Source organism: Petaurus breviceps, unplaced genomic scaffold (genome assembly GCF_028583685.1).
Source record: "Petaurus breviceps papuanus isolate PSGF00001 unplaced genomic scaffold, PetGlider_PUasm1.0 156, whole genome shotgun sequence".
Classification (NCBI taxonomy): domain Eukaryota; kingdom Metazoa; phylum Chordata; class Mammalia; order Diprotodontia; family Petauridae; genus Petaurus; species Petaurus breviceps.
The window spans coordinates 1,401,300-1,421,298 of NW_027185720.1; the positions used below are offsets into that span (position 1 = coordinate 1,401,300).

The window sequence follows — 19,999 nt, forward strand, 5'->3', positions numbered from 1 at the left end:
TCACATCTTAGTTCGTGAACCCCAGAAATCTAGTCCCAAATACCTTCAAGATCTGTTAAGAACCTCTAACCTAGTCTGACCCTTATTTTACAGATGAGGAAACTAAGGCCAGAGAGATTAAATGGCTTACCCAAAGTTGAACAGTTACTAAGTTGCAGACCCAGAATCCGATTGAATCGTTTTAGAGATCATTTTGAAAGAGTGAAGGCTTGGAATTCAAGTAATTTGATGCAATTCTCTGGCCCATAATCTTCAGAGACTCTTTATTGTCCAAAAGTTATGTTTCTTTGTCTGTCATTCAAGGCTTTCCATAGTCTCACACCATATCTTCATGCATTTTACACTCCACTTAAATTGAAATACTCTGAGCTGTGCTGGGTGCGTCCTCTACGCTTTCCTATTTGCTGTTACTTTGCTCATTCCCTGTGCCTGGAAAACCCTACTTTGCCAACACTAGCTTTGGAATTCCAATTTAGGATTTAATGCCCAACTCACTTGCCTCCTTCTCTCTCCATGAAGCCATGTCTCGTTCCTGCCTCCTTGGGTAATGCTACTCCCTCTCATCTCACGTGGGACTTTGTTTTAGAGCTTTTGTATATTATATTTATCTGGTTGGCATCCTGTCTCCCTGCTAAAACTGTCTTCATAAGGACAGATTTTTTTAATTTCCTTTTCCTTATTACTTAACAGAGTATTTTTCTACACATCCATGCTTAATAAATGATTGTTGAATGAATGCTTCTGTTAAAAAGCTTTACTAAATATAGTAATTGTATAGTTTTAGAAATTATGTTGGGAAAGAGGAGGCCAGGTAGTGATATATGAATGTCTTATCAAACATTACATTGATTATTCTAAAAAATAATATCAATTACAAACTTTCTATTCTTAATGTTTTCAAAAAAAAATAATCCTTAAAACAAGGTGGGAGGTTTTTCTTTTTTTTTCCTCTTAATTTTCTTTTCCAGAATGTTCACATCTCTACTTACAGATAGGATTTAGGATAGCCAGGGGACCTGCTATGGCCCAAGGAATCCATTAAATGTTCAGATTGATTCCAAAGGCCCAGAGGAGCAATTGATCAGAGCTCTCTTCCATATTACTGTGCTGTTTGGCTCTGAGACAGGACCTCAGGTGGCATGTCTCCAGACATCCAGGAGAATGCCAAAATATGATTTTTTAAATGCTGTTCTCTGCTTCCCAAAAAGAATCCTATCCAAGGCTGCAAAAGTCAGGACTCAGCTTTAAAGCAAAGGTACAAACAACATTTAGGACCTAGCAAAAAATGAATCCAGATTTGAGAGTGAAAGGAAACTTTGGCAAATGTGTCAGCTATCAAAACATGATGGAGAGGACAAGCCCAGTGGAGATGATTGGAAAAGAAAGCTATTTTCAAAAGAAATACTAAATATTTCTTGAATTCATTTGGAAGTTTTTTCCTAGTGGACATTTTTTTTTCCTAAAAATCCAACACCCTCATTTGCAAAATCACTTGAGTCAATTAGTAAACTGAACCACATATTAACTTGATGTAGGGGCAGCTAGCACTCTACATGACGGACAGAGTGCTGGTCCTAGAGGCAAGAAGACTCATCTTTTATAGTTCAAATCTGGTCTCAGATACTTACTAGCTGTGTGACCTTGGGCAAGTCAGTTACCCCTGTTTGCCTCAGTTTCCTCATCTGTAAAATGAGCTGGAGAAGGAAAGGGCAAACTGCTCCATTGTCTCTGACAAAAAAAAATCCCAAATTGGGTCACAAAGAGTCAGACACTACTAAACAACTTCTTGATTCCAAGTCCAGCCTTCTATCCACTACACCATGCTGTCTTTGGCTGCCATCACATCAGTTTCATAAACATATAACCAAATGCTCTCCAGACAGAATCAGGAAAAGACCTAGGTTCAAATCTTACCTCTGACACATACCAGATTGTGACCATGAGCAAGAAATTTAACCTCTCAATGCCCTAGGCAACTTTAAGACATGTAGCAACTAGAAAAGATGCCAGGTCTGGCTTTAAAGAACCTTGGTTCAAATCTTAGTTCTGTCATTGATTGACACGACCTACATGACTTTGAATACAAAGGCATTTTGTCTCTCTCATCTTCAGTTTCACCGTTTGAAAATAAGGCAATTAGTGTAGATGAGTGATTGTTGTTTTTCAGCTGTTTCAGTCAAGTCCAACTCTTTGTGACCTGATTTGGAGTTTTCTTGACAGAAATATGAGAGTAGTTTGCCATTGCTTTCTCCAGCTCATTCTACAGATGAGGAAACTGAGGCAAGCAAGATGAAGTGACTTGTCCAGGGTCACACAGCTAGTAAGTGTCTAAGGCCAGATTTGGACTCAGGTCTTTCTGCCTCCAGGCCTAGCTGTCTATCCATTGTGCCACCTAGCTACCCAGATCAATAGTGTCAAACTCACATATAAAGAGGAGATACTAAACCATGCCTGAGAATTCTTTTTGTTGTTGTTTTGTTGCTTTTTGGAGGGGGAAGGCAGGGCAATTGGGGTTAAGTGACTTGCCCAAGGTCACACAGCTAGTTAAGTGTCTGAGGCTGAGTTTGGACTCAGGTCCTCCTGACTCCAGGGCCAGTGCTCTATTCACTGTGCCACCTAGCCACCCCATGAGAATGCTTTTGGTCTACATATTGACTTAGAAAGAGTTCCAGGTGCTTATATGTTTCTTTTTTATTATTTTATTTTATTAATTTAATTTATTAATACATCAACACATTAAAAACAGATCCAACCTAGTTTTTAATCTGGTTCAGCTACACTTAGAAGTGTTGGGGGGTTCAAGCCACCTGTTTGATACCTGGGTTACATGACCCCTAAGGTTCCTTCTAGTTTTACATCTACACAATCTGTTATACTGACTTATCAATAAGTAGCTTATCTGGATCAATGGGTGGAGTTTCCATACCTGGAACTCCCCCACACTGATGAAATCATCAGTCCATAATATACATATGTACATATATGTGTTTATATACACATATGCCATATTGTTCCACAGGAAGATATATAAATATAGATATACACATATAAGTGTGTATAATATATATATATATGTATGCATACACAGATATATATAAATGGCAGCCACATTCTTCCATTGGCAGCTTTTGAAGTTTATTGTAAGGTACTAGCTCTCACCTGGAATTTCAAACAACAACAATTCGTTCTACAGGGAAAGTCATCAAACTGATTTATAGTGAAATTAATAATTGACTATGTTTCTTTCCCCTCTTGCATTCCAGCTACAAACAATTTGTTAACATACAGGATTTTTTTTCATAAAATACTCATGATAACTAAACAATATTCAATAATTTTTCTGGAATCTGTAGTTTGAACTTAATGGTGTTGCTTTTATGTTAACAGTGAAATTAATTCCACCAAAAAGAGATGTATTGACTATTCCCTTCCTCTCTTTTGACTCCTGTAGGCGACTCGCAGGAAATGGGCTGACAAGCATCCCTGAGGGAGCGTTCACTGGTCTTTTCCGTCTTAAAGTGCTGTAAGTAGACAGTACAGCATGTTGATCTATTTCTGATTTCAAGCCTGAAGTGTTCCAGGGAGCTAATTAACTTGTAAAGTTTGGATGCCTCTAATGAGCTGTTTAGACCACATTATATAATCCATGTGGAGGCCAAATACACTGCACCATAAAACTTCATTGCACTTTTCTATATTTGTTTATGGGGAAAAAAAGTCACCACCACCCTCACAAACCCCAGCATTGGTTGAGAGTCAGAATTAATGTTTTCTCCAAAGTAAGCTAATAATTGATTAGTATATGATTTACCAATAACCCAAACTTTTCAGAACATTTTCTCAAATGGGGACTCTTTGGGGTCGCTATGATGATGAAGGAATGAAGAGTGTCTTTAAGCATTTTGAGAAGTGATTGGATTACTGTCCCCCTAATGCTATTTGATAACAGACTAATTACATATTTGGAGTTGTTTTCCCAGTCTCCATTAACTATATCAAAAGGATATAAATATCAAGGAACATTCTCCACGTGGCCTGAACCTGGGTTCCAGAATTGCAGATTTCCGAACAATTTAGCATGTCATAGTAGAAGATGGTGAGGCACCCTCAAACTCAGGAATACCTGGGTTCAAGTTCAATCTTTGCCACACACTGGTTGTGAGACCCTGAGTAAATACCAAACTCTCAGTGCTCTAGGTAATTATCTAAAACTATGTATTGCAGAGGGGTAGCTAGGTAGCCCAGTGGATAGAACCCCAAGACTGGAGTCAGGAAGACTCACCTTCCTGAGGTCAAATATGGCCTCAGACCCTTACTAGCTGTGTGACCTTGGGCAAGTCACTTAATCCTTTTTGCCTCCTGTAAATTGAGCTGGAGAAAGAAATTGCAAGCCATTTCAACATGCCAAGAAAACCCCAAATGGGGTCACGAAGATTTGGATGTAACATAAAATGGATAAATTGCAGAACAGACAACAAGCTGCATTAGTTTAGAGAGAGTTTTCTCATCTGGAAAGTCCCTCTATCTCATGTTCAACACTTATCCCTATCTATTAGATTTAGTAGAGGCAGCTGGTGGCACAGTGTTGAACACTGTGCCTGGAGTTGGAAGACCTAAGTTCAAATCTGACCTCAGACACTTACTAGTTGTTTGACACAGTGGGTGCTATATAAATGCTTATTCCCTTCTTCTCTCCTTACCTTTATTAAACAACCTCTAAAGTCTTTTTTTAGTTCTTGATCTATAATTCCACATCCACATGCCATATCTGTATTAAAGAAAACTCTTAGTTCATGGGAATGGATGAATAAAGCATTTATTCATCACTTATTGTATGCAAAGCCCTGTATTAAGTTCTGGGGTTACAAATAGAAAAGTCGAACAGTCCCAGTTCTCAAGGAGCTCACATTTTACTGGATATTTGAACCCCTGAACTTCTCGTCTCTCCTGTTTCCTTTATTTTTAAATTTATTTTGTTCATTAGATACCTTTTGTTTCTATATGACTTTTATTTCTGAATGAATTCTTCCTCTATCCCCTCCGTAGGAAACCATCCACTGTAAGAAAGAATTTTTTAAAAGGAAGGGGGAGGGGGGAGTTCAAAAAAATCCACAAACACATGAACTATATCTGACAGTGCTTGGCACCTAGTGCTGAATGAATTCTTGTTTCCTGACTGTTGACTGACAATAGAGGCAATATCCCGCCATTTTTGGACTTGTAAGACATTTTCCCAGTTCATGGGTTATTTATTTCTATCTGTCCATTATACCATCATTTGCCCTCTCAATGAACCCTCAAAGGTGATTGAATGTTTGGCCCATTTGCATCTGGACTGTTACAAAGGGCCCCAGTACCACAGGACTTGGAGACATAATGATTACAGAGATTCAAGATGCTTTGTTGTTTGCAGATTTCAGGGACATATGGTTAATGGTTCCAGTGGTGTTACAGAGTGTATGATCTATCTTAAAACCAGATAAAAAAATCCAGACATGACCATCTGGTTTTAAGGGGAATTCAGTTGTCACTTTCCATCAGTAATTGCATTCTCAATCATCAATTTCTTCTATGGGGCATTGAAATGAATGTGAATAAACAGGAGAGGACAGAGAAATCCACATCAGACATCAGACCCCTAGTGCCAGAAGGCAGCAATCATAAAACCTAATGCTTGTGGAGGGGGAGTGAGGGAGGACAAAGATCAGGGTCTCACAAACACCCCTCAATTCAAAAAATGGGTTTGAACAAGGTCACGTGTGCTGCTGGGGAGGAAAAAAAAAGTCTCTTGCCTACAAACATCAGAAAACTTAAGATTCTCATCCTGGCTTAGTTAACCTGCTTGCTGCATGAATGTGAGCAAATTCCTTCCCTCATAATACTCCACCTCTGCAAAGGAGAGGATACATTTTCTCATCTTTTCTTATCTCCCTTTCACTTTCAAGTTAGCTCTTTGGGGCGGGTAGGAGTCCTGTGGGTAAGTAAGAGTGAGAATGCAAATTGAATTAATCTGGTACAGCTTTAAAAGTCACTTAGTCTCAGAGGGCATTTTCTATTGTTTTTCCTTTCTTACAATGTTTAACTTAGAGAGAAACATTTAGGCACAGGGTATTGCATTTAAATAGGCTTAGCTCTTATTTCCACACAAAATGAATTTGAATGCAAATATTTTCTTTAATTGAATTCAAGAAAGCAAATAGTTTTTGGTCTGCCTTAGGTGGCTTATTTTTTTTTTCTTTTTTAATAAGTTTCTTTGGTGCCATATAGGCAGTTTTCTTTGCTATTTTTCCAGACCCCCTAATCATTCTGGTGATGACGAAATCCAATACAACAAACATTTATTAAGTGCTCACTATATGCAGGGCATTGTACCAGGCACTGGAGATATAAAGACAAAAATGAAAAAGAGCTCCTGCCATCAAGAAGCTTATATTCTGAAAGGGGTGGGCATAAAGAACTAAGGGAATTAGGGAAGGCTTTCCTTAGAAGATTATATCTGAACTAAGCCTGGAAGGAAGCTCATAATCCTAAAAGGAAGAGATGAAGAGGAAGTTGGAGGTATAGAGGACAACTGTGCAAAATCAGGGAGGTGAGAGATGGCATACTGTAATATCATGCCATAATGTAATGTAATGCCAAGGAAAGGCAACTTCCCAAGGTTCAGAATACCAGCATAGGTTCTCTCCATTTTATTCAGTGACAAACCAAGAACAGAGAAGATCAAAACATGACATCATTCCAAATACAGCATTTACTAAGTGTGATTAAATAATCTCCAAGCACTACCCCACCCCAGGACCTTCCAATCATTCAATCAATTACAAAGTCCCTGTTCTAAATACTACTCCTCCACCCCTAGGCTATACCTTCATTTAGTCCATCACAAAGCCCCCCTTCTCAAATGGAGATTAGTTTCCAATCATAAGTAAAGTACATTCATTTGTTCAACCATAGAACACAAAAAGGTCAAAAGTTCCCCACCCCTGGATCACAATTGAATCTACCCCAGAGTTACATCAAGTTTAAGCACAGCACTGAATACCCAAATTGAGGTCTTTTCTTCATCTTGACATGAGGCAAGTTCTCAGCAATCTTAGTTCCTGGGGAGACAAGGCTTAGCAAGGCCACAAGATACATTGCCAGTCCCTTCATTAATTCATCCTCTGTCTGTAGAACAGTCCTAGAACCCCTGAAAACATTAGCAAAACCCTCTCCCAGGATTTCTGTAAACATACAACAAGAAAATCCTTCTTCAGGGCTTCTGAACCAACAGAAAGGTTCCTAGACCCCTGCAACAACAGCACTGTCCTTCACCAGTGGACAGTATTCACTCTCTGTCTGCAGGACAGTCTCAGGGCTTCTTAACCAAAAGCCAGGTTCCAGGACTTCTTCAACAAAAGGACTGTCTTTCACCAGTGGACAAATCTGGCAAAACAACATCAAAACAGACAGACAAAGTACCAGCAAAACAGCCATGTCTCCTCAGTCCTTGGCAGCTCAGGGGGCAGGTCTCAAAAGTCCAGGGCAATTCAAAGTGGCCCCCAGTAATTCTCTCAGTCTCTCTCTGCCTCCACGAGGTGCTGCTTCCAAAAGGTTCTTCTGCCTCTCTCTTGTCTCTCCAAATCTACATCACCTGCTCCTCCTCCCAGTTTAGGACTCTCTTTTTACATCAACAAGTCCATCCCACAGGTGGGATTAACAAGCTCTGGGTTTTAACACAATCAATTTGAAAACCAAGCCAATACAGGGGAATCTTTAATTGCCATTACTATCACACATACCCAATATGGGGACAGCAAGTAGACAGTTTCAATATAGAGTCTGTAGAGGGTAGAACAATAAACCAAGAAAAGTAGACTAGAGTCAGATTGTAAAGGTGCCAACGTGTAAAATTTGTATCTTTTCTTAACAGCGCTAGGGAGCCATTGATGTTTCTCATAACATGGAGTGACAAGGTCTAACCTGTACTCTTAGAAGATTTTTTGGCAGCTGTGTCTGCTATCAACCATCTTCATGATACTGATCAATTAGATATTGGAAACAATATAGATAAGTGACTTATTTATGTTTGGCATTGTGTTAATATAGATGACATAATTAAAGCGAGGGAACTTTTAAAAAATAAACTGATCAGTCTCCTAATCTATGTTTTGAAAATTTATTAAACAGTAACTAAATTCATTATGCTGCCCTCAATGTTTAAGCTCATTTAACAAAATGTTTGTTTATACAAACAGAACAGGTCTATATAATTGCTAATATATAAATAATTGGAGGGTTAAAAAAAAACAACCCAAATTCTTATGTCAAAATTATCCATTTAGGCTAGCAAAAGCACCCTGTCATATTAATTATTCAGTTTGATTATATATATAATATATCATATATACATACACATATTTCTCTGTATGTGTGCGTATCCAAGAGCTATTCATTTTTCTCTTCATTAATGCAGTTCAATTCAACAAGAATTTAATAAGGACATACCACATTCAAGGCACTATGCTAAAAGTTGGGACTATGCTCTAATATGCCAAAGTATCCATAATCTCTTGGTAATCTTGCAAAGACAAAAAAAGAAAAAGAAAAGACTCCCTGCCCTCAAAGAGCTTACATTCTACTAGGTTTAATTTTGAGTTATGATATGTTCTATATCAACAAATTCATAAAAAAGCATATATTAAGGGTTTACTGTGTGCCAGGTACTGTGCTAAGCACTGGAGATACAATTTTTAAAAATAACAAAACAGTTCTAGCCCTCAAAGAGTTTATAATCTAATAGGGGAACACAAAGCATATAGGGAAGTGGAAGTCAAGAAATTGATATTCCCTTTCCATAAGTAACTGTTCTTGTTCAGTCTCTGTCCAACTCTTTGTGAACCCATTTGGGTTTTGTTTTGTTTTGTTTTTTTGGCAAAAATACTGGAGTGGTTTGTTATTTCCTTCTCCAGTTCATTTTATAGATGAGAAACTGAGGCAAACAGTGTTAAGTGACTTGCCCAGCTAGTAAATATCTGAGACTAGATTTGAACTCATGAAGATGAGTCTTCCTGATTCCAAGCCCAGTGCTCTATCTACAATTCCACCTAGTTACCCCTCAAAAGTGGTGGAACTGTTATTTTATTGCTGTGAGAGGAAGGGATGGATAAGTGGGGACTGAGGGTGGGGGGAGTACCTGAGCAGTGGCAAGCAGATGGCAAGATGATGGCTTGATGGAATGTAGAGATGAAATATGGTCTGGTATCTGATCTGCAGCCATCCAGGAGGTCAAGTGGACTGTGGGCTAGTTTGCACTCAATCACCAATCAACTAGACTGAGTCCTAGGGTAGGAGCTCCAAAAATGAGTAGGTTAACATTCTCTAGGACTAGGGACATGAGTCAATGGAATAGATGTTGTATACTAAGCATAGTTTTTAAAGGAGACTTCAACCTCATTGTCTAATGCACCACAGAGGCACATTCATATTACTCCCCTGCCATCATCACTATTCTTTGCTTTACATTTGATCTGGTTCCATTTGAAAATGCATAAAATCCATTGGCTATTTTTTTTTTGAGAATTGCCAAGAAGTGATCACTTTCAAAGCAAGGACTCTAACTAATTAATCTTTGTATCTCCTCCCCATCTCCCTCACCGGCACCAAACATATGGTATTCCAGCAGAAACAATACATTGCTTTAATACTTCTTTCCTATGTACTCCAAAGTAAGAAACCTATTTCTTACTGATAAGTTAGTTTGTGTCTACATGAAGTGGTTGAGCATTCACAACTTTTAATCATAGCAAGTATTTATACAGAGCTTTAAGAGTTTCAAAGGGCTTTACAAATATTATCTCATTTGATCCTCACAACAAACCTTTGGAGGTAGATGCTTTTTTTTATCTCCTTTTGATAGTTGAGGAAACTCAAGCAAGCAAAAGTTAGGTGACTTGCCCAAGGTCACAGGGCTAGTAAGTGTTTGAGGTTGAATTTGAACTCAGGTCTTCGTGATTCCAGGCTCAGAGCTTTATTCACCACACTGCTTCACTACATTCTTTTCTGATGAATTTAATAGCCCAGGTGGATAACTCTAAGCTCAGTGTTACCTCCCCTTTTCATCAGGAGGGGAATGTCACCAGTTACATCCACAACTCTTTTCTCTGACAAAATAAAAACATAGATCTCTTTCTGCAGGATGATAAAGCATATGGACTCCTCCAAGGAAAATACCTTCAACACATAAAACACATGGAATTAAAAAGGAAATCAAAATTTAGTGGGGAAAAAAGATATAATTTTTTCCCATTCATGGACCCCCTTCAAACCTGTTCCCCAATTCTTTGATCTCAAGTAAAGAATCTTTGATATAGACATGCTTTTTAATAATGGATTTTCAAGTCTCATTTTGGAAATGTTTCTGTCTTATCTATAAGACTGCTACAAAGTGCCATCAGAGATGAGAATGATCGGGATAGGTTTGCATTTGTATTTTCAGACCTGTGATTCCATCAGTATGAACAAATCCCAGTGTGGAAATGTCTTCCACCAATACAGATCAACAATTCTTCTGTAATTAAAAGAGTTGCCTAGGGGCTTTGAAAGTTTAATTGGTTTGGCCATGATTGCACAGTCAGTATATTAGGTGTAGGACTTGAACCCAGATTTTCCTAAATCCAGAGCTAGCCTTCTAGCTACCAATGGTGCCAAACTCAAATGTACATAAGAAATCCTGCAAGCCGGCCATATTGACTTAGTTTTAAATTGTAATATTATCTATGTTTTGTTGTATTTTTAAATTTTTATATATTTCAGGGCTGCTAGGTGGCACTGTGAATAGAGCACTGGCCCTGGAGTCAGGAAGACCTGAGTTCAAATCTGGCCTCAGACACTTATCACAAAAACTAGCCGTGTGACCTTGGGCAAGTCACTAAACCCCAATTCCCCTCCAAAAAGCAAAAAAAAAAAAAGTGAAATTTTTATATATTTCCCAACTGCATCTTAATCTGGTTCAGGTAACACTTGAGAGTATTGCTGGTCCTAACATTGTTCATTGTTGTTTTTATAAACCTCTATTATACCATGTAGTCTCTCGCAAATTTACAAAGTATCCCAAATGTCATAGTGCAATAAGACTTTTGGGACACCTCCTATAACAGACAGGAAAGATAAGATTATTTCAAATGAATAAATACTCCATGCTTAATAGTAATATTGAATTTATATTTAATTATAACATAAATTAATATCCAACAATGCATAATATAGAATTAATAATATATTGTTTGTGTGAATTTATTCTAAATTATATTTAATGATGATTAATATATTTATTGGGTTTCATGTTCTTATTTCTTCTCCCCCTCCTCCCTTTGTTAATCTCTTATACAAACACAGCATTTGCTATTATTATTATTATTAAGGGTAACTGGTATTTTATACAATATCATTATAAATGGTTTTACTTTCTATTTTAAGTGATATTTAATATATCAATGATTAATTGTTTAATCTAATGATTTATTATTAAATTATAATTGTTTAATTAATATTAATTAAAATTAATGTATTAAATTATATGTAATGATAAATCATTATAAAGCATTTCTATAGTTCTTGAAAGTTTATACAACTTCCTTACAACCTCTGTGGGACAGGTAGTTTAAGTATTAGTTGCATTTTGAAAATGAGTGACTGAGAGGTTGAGTGACATGCCAGCATCATCAAAGGGAAGATGGGAAAATAATAGAGAAAGGGGCATTAAGGAGTCAGGAAAATAAAATGCAGGGAAAAAAATCGGGCCCAATATTTGAAACCCTAAATAAAAGCAAAATCCCCATCTTGCCCAAATAAACTTTTCATCCAAAATCCTGTAAGAGTTCACTGTGGAAAGTGAGGAACATCTCAGATAATTGTTCCATGTACAGACTGTCCTTTCAAGAACAAGGACTTGGCTCCAGTTTGCTCAGAATCCAGTCCAATGGCATTTGTCCATCACCTTCTGAACCATGCTATTCCCATGGGGTTGCAAATTCTTGTGAAAAAGACCAGTCTATTCAGGCAAGGAATGATTTGCCTGCCTGCCCTCCCTGGACCACAACAAAGCTTCCATGGTGGTGAGCAGTAGGGCTGTGTTGGGGTAGAATCATATAAGTAGCTCTGTAGATTCAGATTTAGGCAGCCCCTGGGAATTTCTGGCATTGAAACACAGGGGAAGATGTTGGTTGTCCTTGCTTGATGGAATTTGCTAAGAATGGAGGGTTGGGGTTTTTTTTCTCCCAGAGGCTCAGAGTCATTATATGTCATTTCATCTCTGTCTCTGTTCCATCTTTATCAAATCATGTGTGTGTGGATACACACGTGCATACATACACGCACACGCACACACACACACACACCAATAAAAGGGGTAATAAATAATTGTCCAGTTACTGCAGCAGAGGGATACTATATGAATTAACTAATGTTTATAAAGTGCTTTAAAGGTCCTAAAGTTAGAGGAATTATGGAAATATGAAGTGATCTTTTACCTTCAGAGAAAGTGTTTCATTTTATTTTCTTATGCCAGTGTGGGTGAGAAAAATAAATTTACAAGGACCTAGACCCATATTCAGTTAATAGCCTCATCTATTTATACTCAAAGCAGTCATTGCAGAATCACTTTTTAAAAGAAGCTGTTAGCTATTGTGAAAGCTTTTTTCACTGTACTCCAAAGTGCTGTAAAAATCTTTTTGTTTTCTCCAGTCAAAATACCTTAAGCAGAAACAGAATTTTCCAATTAATGCCTGCCAATTATTGTTGAAGATTTATAAGGATAAGTTGGAGTTAACTCATTTTTGCGTTGCTTTTTGGAAGGATAAATGCAAAAAAAAAACCAATACATTTTTTAAAAAATTATTTTAGGTTAGGATTAGGATTAAAATAATAGGTTTGATACCATAAATTTAGTGGCTTGCCAGAAAAAAAAAATGACTTGGAAATGGATTCTCAGCACATGGAGTTTGGGTTAGGGTTAGGGTGATAAATCAATCACCTGACAAGTATTTTTAAATACCTCCTATGTTCCAGGCAGTAGGGATACAAAGATAAAAATGAAACAGTCCTGTCCTCAAGGAGCTTACATTTTACCATGTACCTAGTTAAGTACATACAAAATAAATGTATAAATACAAGATGGGGAAGAAGAGGCTTTATGCAGAAAGAAATGAGTCAAACTTTGAAGGAAATTAGGGATTTTAAAATGTGGAGTTTATTAAGCTTATTAACAAGACCCCAATTTTAACAAATATATGGCATCTTTTTGTTGCCAACATTATTCTCTCTGTTCAGCTGTAGATAAATTTCAGTGTGTTCTTTCACTAGCATCAGTCACTTTCTTTGCTAATAGTGTACTTCTGTTTTGTTTTTTCATACCAGTATGCTGCAGAATAATCAGCTTAGACAGGTCCCCGCAGAGGCTCTCCAGAATTTGAGAAGTCTTCAATCCCTGTAAGTATAATTAAAATAACACAGCCATTTAGGATAAATTTGGGCTCAGGAGATCATACAAATGTTGAATTTGCCTCTTCAGAGTTGATCCACCACTAGGATCATGAGATTTAGGGCCACAAGAAACCTTAAAGATTATCTAGACTAATCTCCTCATTAGACAGATGAGGAAACCAAGGCCCAGATGGGGTGAAGGAACTTTTCCAAGGTAACACAGGTAGGAGGCAACCAAACTAGTATTCTAAATCCATTGTTATTTCATTATCTGGACTCAGTTTTACTGATCTGTAAAAATCAAGACCTTGACTTAGTTCTCTCCTACAGTCTATGATTAAGTTCGTCAGTTTTGAGTCATACTTAAATGAATTATCAATGCTAATATTATGAAAAGGCACCATGACATAGTGAATGGAGAACAGATCTTGGAGTCAGAGAGATATGGATTCAAGTCTCACCTCTGACCAGCTGCATGACCTTGGGCAAGTCATCTAACCCCCAGAAAATACAACCCCAAGAAACTCTTAAGTTGCAGAACAGATTTGGGTCTTGGGTCTGCATTGGTCAAAGGAGTGACCTTACCAAGAATTGCCTCTATCATTGAAATCATAGGTTTGAATGTATATATATATGCATATTTTAAACTATGATTTTAATATAAATATAATAAATTTAAATATTAATGTATAATTTAAATATAGTAAGCCTATTTTACCATGCTACATAAATATATAAATAATTGTATTTTTCAAGTGTAGATATATAATCTATACATGAGTGAAAGAGAGAGATACTCATAGAATCTTCAAGCATCCTTTGAAGTTCCAAAGTGTTCCTTCCTTAGGAAGGAAGCCTTTCTTGATACGTTTTCAGTGTTCTCTTCCTCTTCCAATTAACATATTTACTTATGCTCTGAAAAGCATGTCTGTCCTCTCCCCTGATACATGATGAAGTCAGGGACCACTTTTTGGTTTAGTTTTTGTATTCTAGGTGCCTAACACAATTCTTTGTACATGGTAAGCACTTAAAAATATGCTTGCTGAATTTCATGTAATAACTGCTATATACACTCACTTAAACAAGTGAAGGGAAAAGGAAAGTTGAGAGATTGGAACCCAAAGGTAGATGTATCGAATTTCAGAAACTACATGCCAAAATAATAAAGACAAGAAAGACAACATAACATAATGGAAACCACATTAGATTTGGTTGGACTCAAGAAACTTAGGTTCAAATTCCTGTTCTATCATTTACTATCTGAATTAACACGGGCAAGCCATTTAACCTCACTGTAGATAGAGGAAACTTATTTTCCTGATGGAACTGTTATCTTTCAAAGAAGATGAAGAAAATTCTTGGAAAAAATCTTTGCTTGGTACCTTGAGTGAAGTGAATGGCAGAACTGGGTTTCCAGAAGTCATCTGTAGTTACAGTGAGAGGTAGAGATGAATCTGGGTGTGGTCATTCTCACCACTAAAACATTGTAAATAATTATTTATGTCTTTATGTCATCATTGATTACATTGTTAATAAAAATTATATCCAAGAACTTCACTATTTATTTAGTCTTGAGGCCAGATGTATTGATATCAAGGGAAGTATGAGCAATTGCTGATGAGGAAAGACATTTCCAGAATTTATTAAATAAACATTTAATAAACTAGGGTGGGGCCAGAGAGCTAATCAATTAATGGTAGATGTGTTGTAATTTAGTAATTGATGAGGAAATAGAGAAAGATGCCCCTAGATTTATCCTAGAATTCAGAATGAGGCCAAATATAGGAAGAAGTGAAATAGGCTTAGGAGTGACCTACAAGAAATTATGGTCTACTTCAGACCCCTCTGACATTAACTAATATCCTGAGTTACTATCCTGAGCTAATATCAGGATATTAGTGTCTAGCTCCAGGAATTCAGTCAAATAAATTGAACACCAAGGGAATAATTCTCCTTCCATCATCCCTAATTCCCCATCCCACCTACCACCAATCTTTAATCTTTCAGGGTCTCTGATTATGGAAATAAGCCATTGACACTTCCAGGATTCCTAGAAGGGGAGTGTCATATTTAGCAGCAGATCCTTTTCCTATCTGCTTAAGGAATTTGATGCCTGCCTCTGAATCCCAATCTGTAGTGGTCTCAATACAATAGGAAAAGAAAAGTAAACTCCCCTCTCCACCCCAACTAAGGGGTATCTGATGGTCTCTGCCATACATAATTTGCTCATAATTTTCATGAGACCGATGTCGACTTCTATCAATAGTTATCCCTTCCACATCACAAATGTTAGGGGCTCAGAACCCCGACAGTCTGGAAAATTCACATAAAAATTTTTGACACTCCTTTCATACCAGAGAAGTCTGAATTTTTTTTCTTTTTCTTACAATATTAAAAGATAAAACATGTTGATATTATACAATACTATACATATATTTTATGCATTTCTGAGTCTCTAAACTTTTTCTTTGTGATCTGCTGGCCTTCAAATGTCATCTGTGGCTTCCACAAAACTCCCAAAAAAAAATTCCCATTTAATTTTTTATGGGGACCAGAGATGTGTCAAAAGCACAATATAGAAAATCGTGATGTGGAAAGGGTAACTAAAGATATTGAGAGTGGATAGACCAGTAGGCCTAGAATCAGGAAGACCTAAGTTCAAATCAATCTTAGACAGTTAATAGCTGTGGACAAGTCACTTAAATCTGCTTGCCTCAATTTCTTCAACTATGAAAAGGGAACAGTAACAACCTCTGAAGCTCAAATGAGATAATATTTGTAAAATATTTAGCACAGTGCCTGGCATATAGTGGGTGCTAAATGCATGTTGCTAAAATACTGATGAACCTTAACTGACCCTTCATTGAGTTGATGCCATGATGACTTGGAATATTTCTAAGATTAGACAAAAGGTTTGAGGTGACACCAGAAATACTTTGTCAAAATTGTGAGTCCTTATTCAAATTTTTATTACATATAATTTTATTCAGAATTTAAAATTTTATAATTTTACTTCTTATGAGAATTAATTTGAATTTGTTTATAATCTATTTCATGCTTTCATATGTAAATATATACTTAGACTTCAGTGCAGCTGCTTCATATGAATATAAGACAAACAGCCTGTGAAATATGTATACATGTGTACATGCAATATTAGAGAATCACAGATTTTCAGAGTTAGAAGGGACTTCAACCTATATCCATCTAATACCCCCAAAAAAATACCTTTTAGAACATACTGAACAGGTGGGAACTATCTTCATTCAGAGGCACTCAATTCTGCCTTTTGTTACCTCTAACTTTAAAAAACAATTTCCCAGGGTAGCTAGGTGGCTCAGTGAATAGAGCACTGGCCCTGGAGTCAGGAGGACCTGAGTTCAAATTTGGCCTCAGACATTTAACACAAAAGCTCATCATGTGACCTTGGGCAAGTCACTTAACCCCAAATGCCCTCCAAAAAAAAGCAAAAATAATTTCCTCTGACCTCAAGCCTATATTTGCCTCCCCTCTGTTCTAACTTCAGTTGTATAGGAAACACACTTTATTGAGCAAAATTTCAGTTTCCAGTCTTAAAAAGGGAGAAGAAAGAGATACATTTACCAATGACCTAATAAAGGCAATAATAAAATTGCAAACAACCTTTTGAAAATCAGTGTTCAGAATCAGTTGGTTAATAATTACTAGTGCAGTTTACTCAGTCCCCTTTATTGAAATGACATGAGAGAAGGAACATAAGTCTTTCAAGATTGTTCTTTTGATCTTTTTTTCCCCTAAAAACAATGAGGGAAATTCTGCGTTGGAGATTATAGCCACCTCTTTTTAATTTTTTTTAACTTCAAACATACAAAGTCTCTTTGCAGTTCTCGTCATTCTATAGGTATTCTGGACCAAAGATAAGCAGCCAACAAGGGCTCTTTGTTGCTTAGGGAGGATCCTGCTGAACGTCCAAGGCTGTTCCTCAATAACATGACAGTATCTTTGGTTCTTTGTTGCCAATGCCTTCCCCGACTTAGAAAAGAAGAGGCCAAAAGAGCAAAAAAAAAAAAAAAAAAACCATGCACTTGTGTTGTCTCTGTACAGAGCTGGTATCTAGTGACCAGATTAAAATCCAGATAATGGCAGTGGCCAATGGAAATTTTAAACAGCTGGGAAGCAGAGAGAAGATAGGAGGACAAGCACTGGTAACCAAAAGCCACTATCAGCTGAAAAGAAAATCACTAGCAAAAGTGAACTCTTTGAGGCAAAGGAAACCATGATCCTTTTGTTCCCCTCCAAACTAGGCCTGAACTTCCCTGATAAAAGTGGATAGTTTGGTTTCTGACTCCATACACTCTAGTGTGTTCTGTTCACAAGGTGTCACCGGCTTGGGAAGTTCTAATGTACGGTAACAATTACTCCTCCTTTGCACAGAGGACAGCTATGTTTATAAGGTTTCCAAAAAAGGAAGAGTTCATTTGATACTTATCCCGTCAGAAACAGAGGCATTGAGGTAGATGCATTAACATTAGTATGAATTAGATTTTATCGATGGCATTAGATGTATACTCACTTTCCCACTTTTGGGTCCCTTGGGATTCATGAAAATTGGCTCTGAGTGCTGCTGCGTATTGCTTTGTTAACCAGGGTTTATTAAAATGCTGTCATCTCCTGATCAAATTTGACTACGATTTTGATTTTCTAAACGTTTGTTACTATTTAATTATGATTATGATGAACATTAGCAAACCTAAAAATCTCCTTATGAAAAGCTTGTATATGCAACTGAGTCTCTCTCACATACAGCTTAGTTTGTTTTCAAGTATATCATATTTAATGTCAAAGCACCAACACTGCCCTTGAGTGGGACCCTTGAACTCCCTTTTGCTCTCTTTTCAGTATTTTATAAATGTCCAATTGATACTTCTCTTCTTTTTTTTTACATCACTCTCATTATTATCTCTCTACCCTTGACAACTCCTCCTATCCACTCCCACAATTAAAAAAGTTTTCTTGGAAACAAATAAGTATATTTAAGAAAGACAAATCCCCACATTAGTTTTGTCTAAAAATGCACATCCCCAATTCTACCCCACTAATCTGTCACCTCCGCCAAGACCTGAGAAGCATGATTCATCATTAGCCTTCTGGAATCAAAACTGTTTTTAATGCAAAAAGTTTCTAAGTCTTTCAAAGTTGTTTGTTTGACATGGAATTAAATTTATAAAGTAATTTATATTATATTACTTTATATTTTATCATTTATATTATGTTGGTATGGCCCAATCTTGAGCAATTAATGTGAATCATTAATAATTATTCAAATTAATAATCCAATTATTTGATCCTAATAATCCAATTATTTAAATTTCTGTAAAATGTTTTGTAGTTGTGTTCATAAAATTCTTACACATATCTTGGTGAGTGGAATTCCAGATGTTTAAGCATTATTCTGAATAGAATTTCTTTTTCTCTCTCTTCCTACTGAGTTTTTTTGGTACTATACAGAAAGAATGAAGTTTCTTTTTTGTCCTGCTACTATACTTCAATTTTTTATTATTTCAATCCATTTTTAGTTGAATCTCCAGGGTTCTCTATACAATCATGTCACCTGCAAAAAAAAAAAAGAGAGAGAATTTTGTATCTCATTTGTCTGTTTGTACCCTTAATTTCTTTTTTTGTAATCTTATTGCTATAGCTAGCATTTCTAGAAGTAAATCAAACAATAGTAGTGATAATAGACATTCTTGCTTTATCCTTGATCTTATTAGAAAGTCCACTGGAATTTCACCATTACTGACAATGCTAGCTCTTGGTTTTGGATATATACTGCTTAACATGTTAAGGAAAGGCCCATTTATTCTTATCTTTTTAAGGATTTCTTTTTTTTTTTTAAAACAATCAGGGTTAAATAACTTCCTCAAGGTTACACGGACAGTTATTTCTGGGTGTGGTGCTGAGTATCTGAGCCCAGATTTGATCCAGGTCATCCCGACACTGGAGCCGGTGCTCTTACTCGCTGTGCTACCTGGCCGCCCCTTAAGGATTTTTAGCAAAAAAAAAAAAATGGGGGCTATATTTTGTCAAAAGCTTTTTTCTGCATCTATAAATATTATCATGTGATTTTAATATTTAATTAATCTTATTTATATTAATAAATATTATCTTTTTTATGTACCTCAAACAAGAGAAATAGTAAGGTCCTTCTCTTTCTTCCTCATTTCTTCCCCAATGTATTCTTTTTTTACCCCCATTTTCTTCCTCAATTAAAACCAACAAGATGGAATAAAACTAGCCTCTAGGTCCTATGACTTCCTTTCTTTACTTCCTCTGTGACCTGTGAAACCAGTGGGATACTGAAAGAAAAGTTATCCCTTCTCCACCTATTAGAATATAAGCATTTCATCATCATTTAGCCACTTCCAATAACTAAAATTTAATTTGCCTATCTAGGTTTCTCTTATGTTTGCCTTTCAAATATCCTAAGTAGCTGCCATCTTTTCATAAGGAATACTTGAAGGTATTCTTTTATATTAAAGGTTCAGTTTCCCCCCTTTTC

At 36.6% G+C, this 19,999-nt stretch overlaps 1 protein-coding gene across 2 annotated transcripts in view; it reads left to right on the forward strand.

Moving 5' to 3' along the window:
* Nucleotides 1-19,999, forward strand: part of LGR5 (leucine rich repeat containing G protein-coupled receptor 5) — a 200,349-nt gene that overhangs the window by 108,597 nt on the left and 71,753 nt on the right. For both annotated transcript variants that reach the window (XM_069081932.1, XM_069081931.1), the window contains exons 3-4: nt 3,452-3,523; nt 13,396-13,467. In XM_069081932.1, the coding sequence (XP_068938033.1) occupies nt 3,452-3,523; nt 13,396-13,467 (144 nt within the window). The remainder of the gene's footprint in view (nt 1-3,451; nt 3,524-13,395; nt 13,468-19,999) is intronic.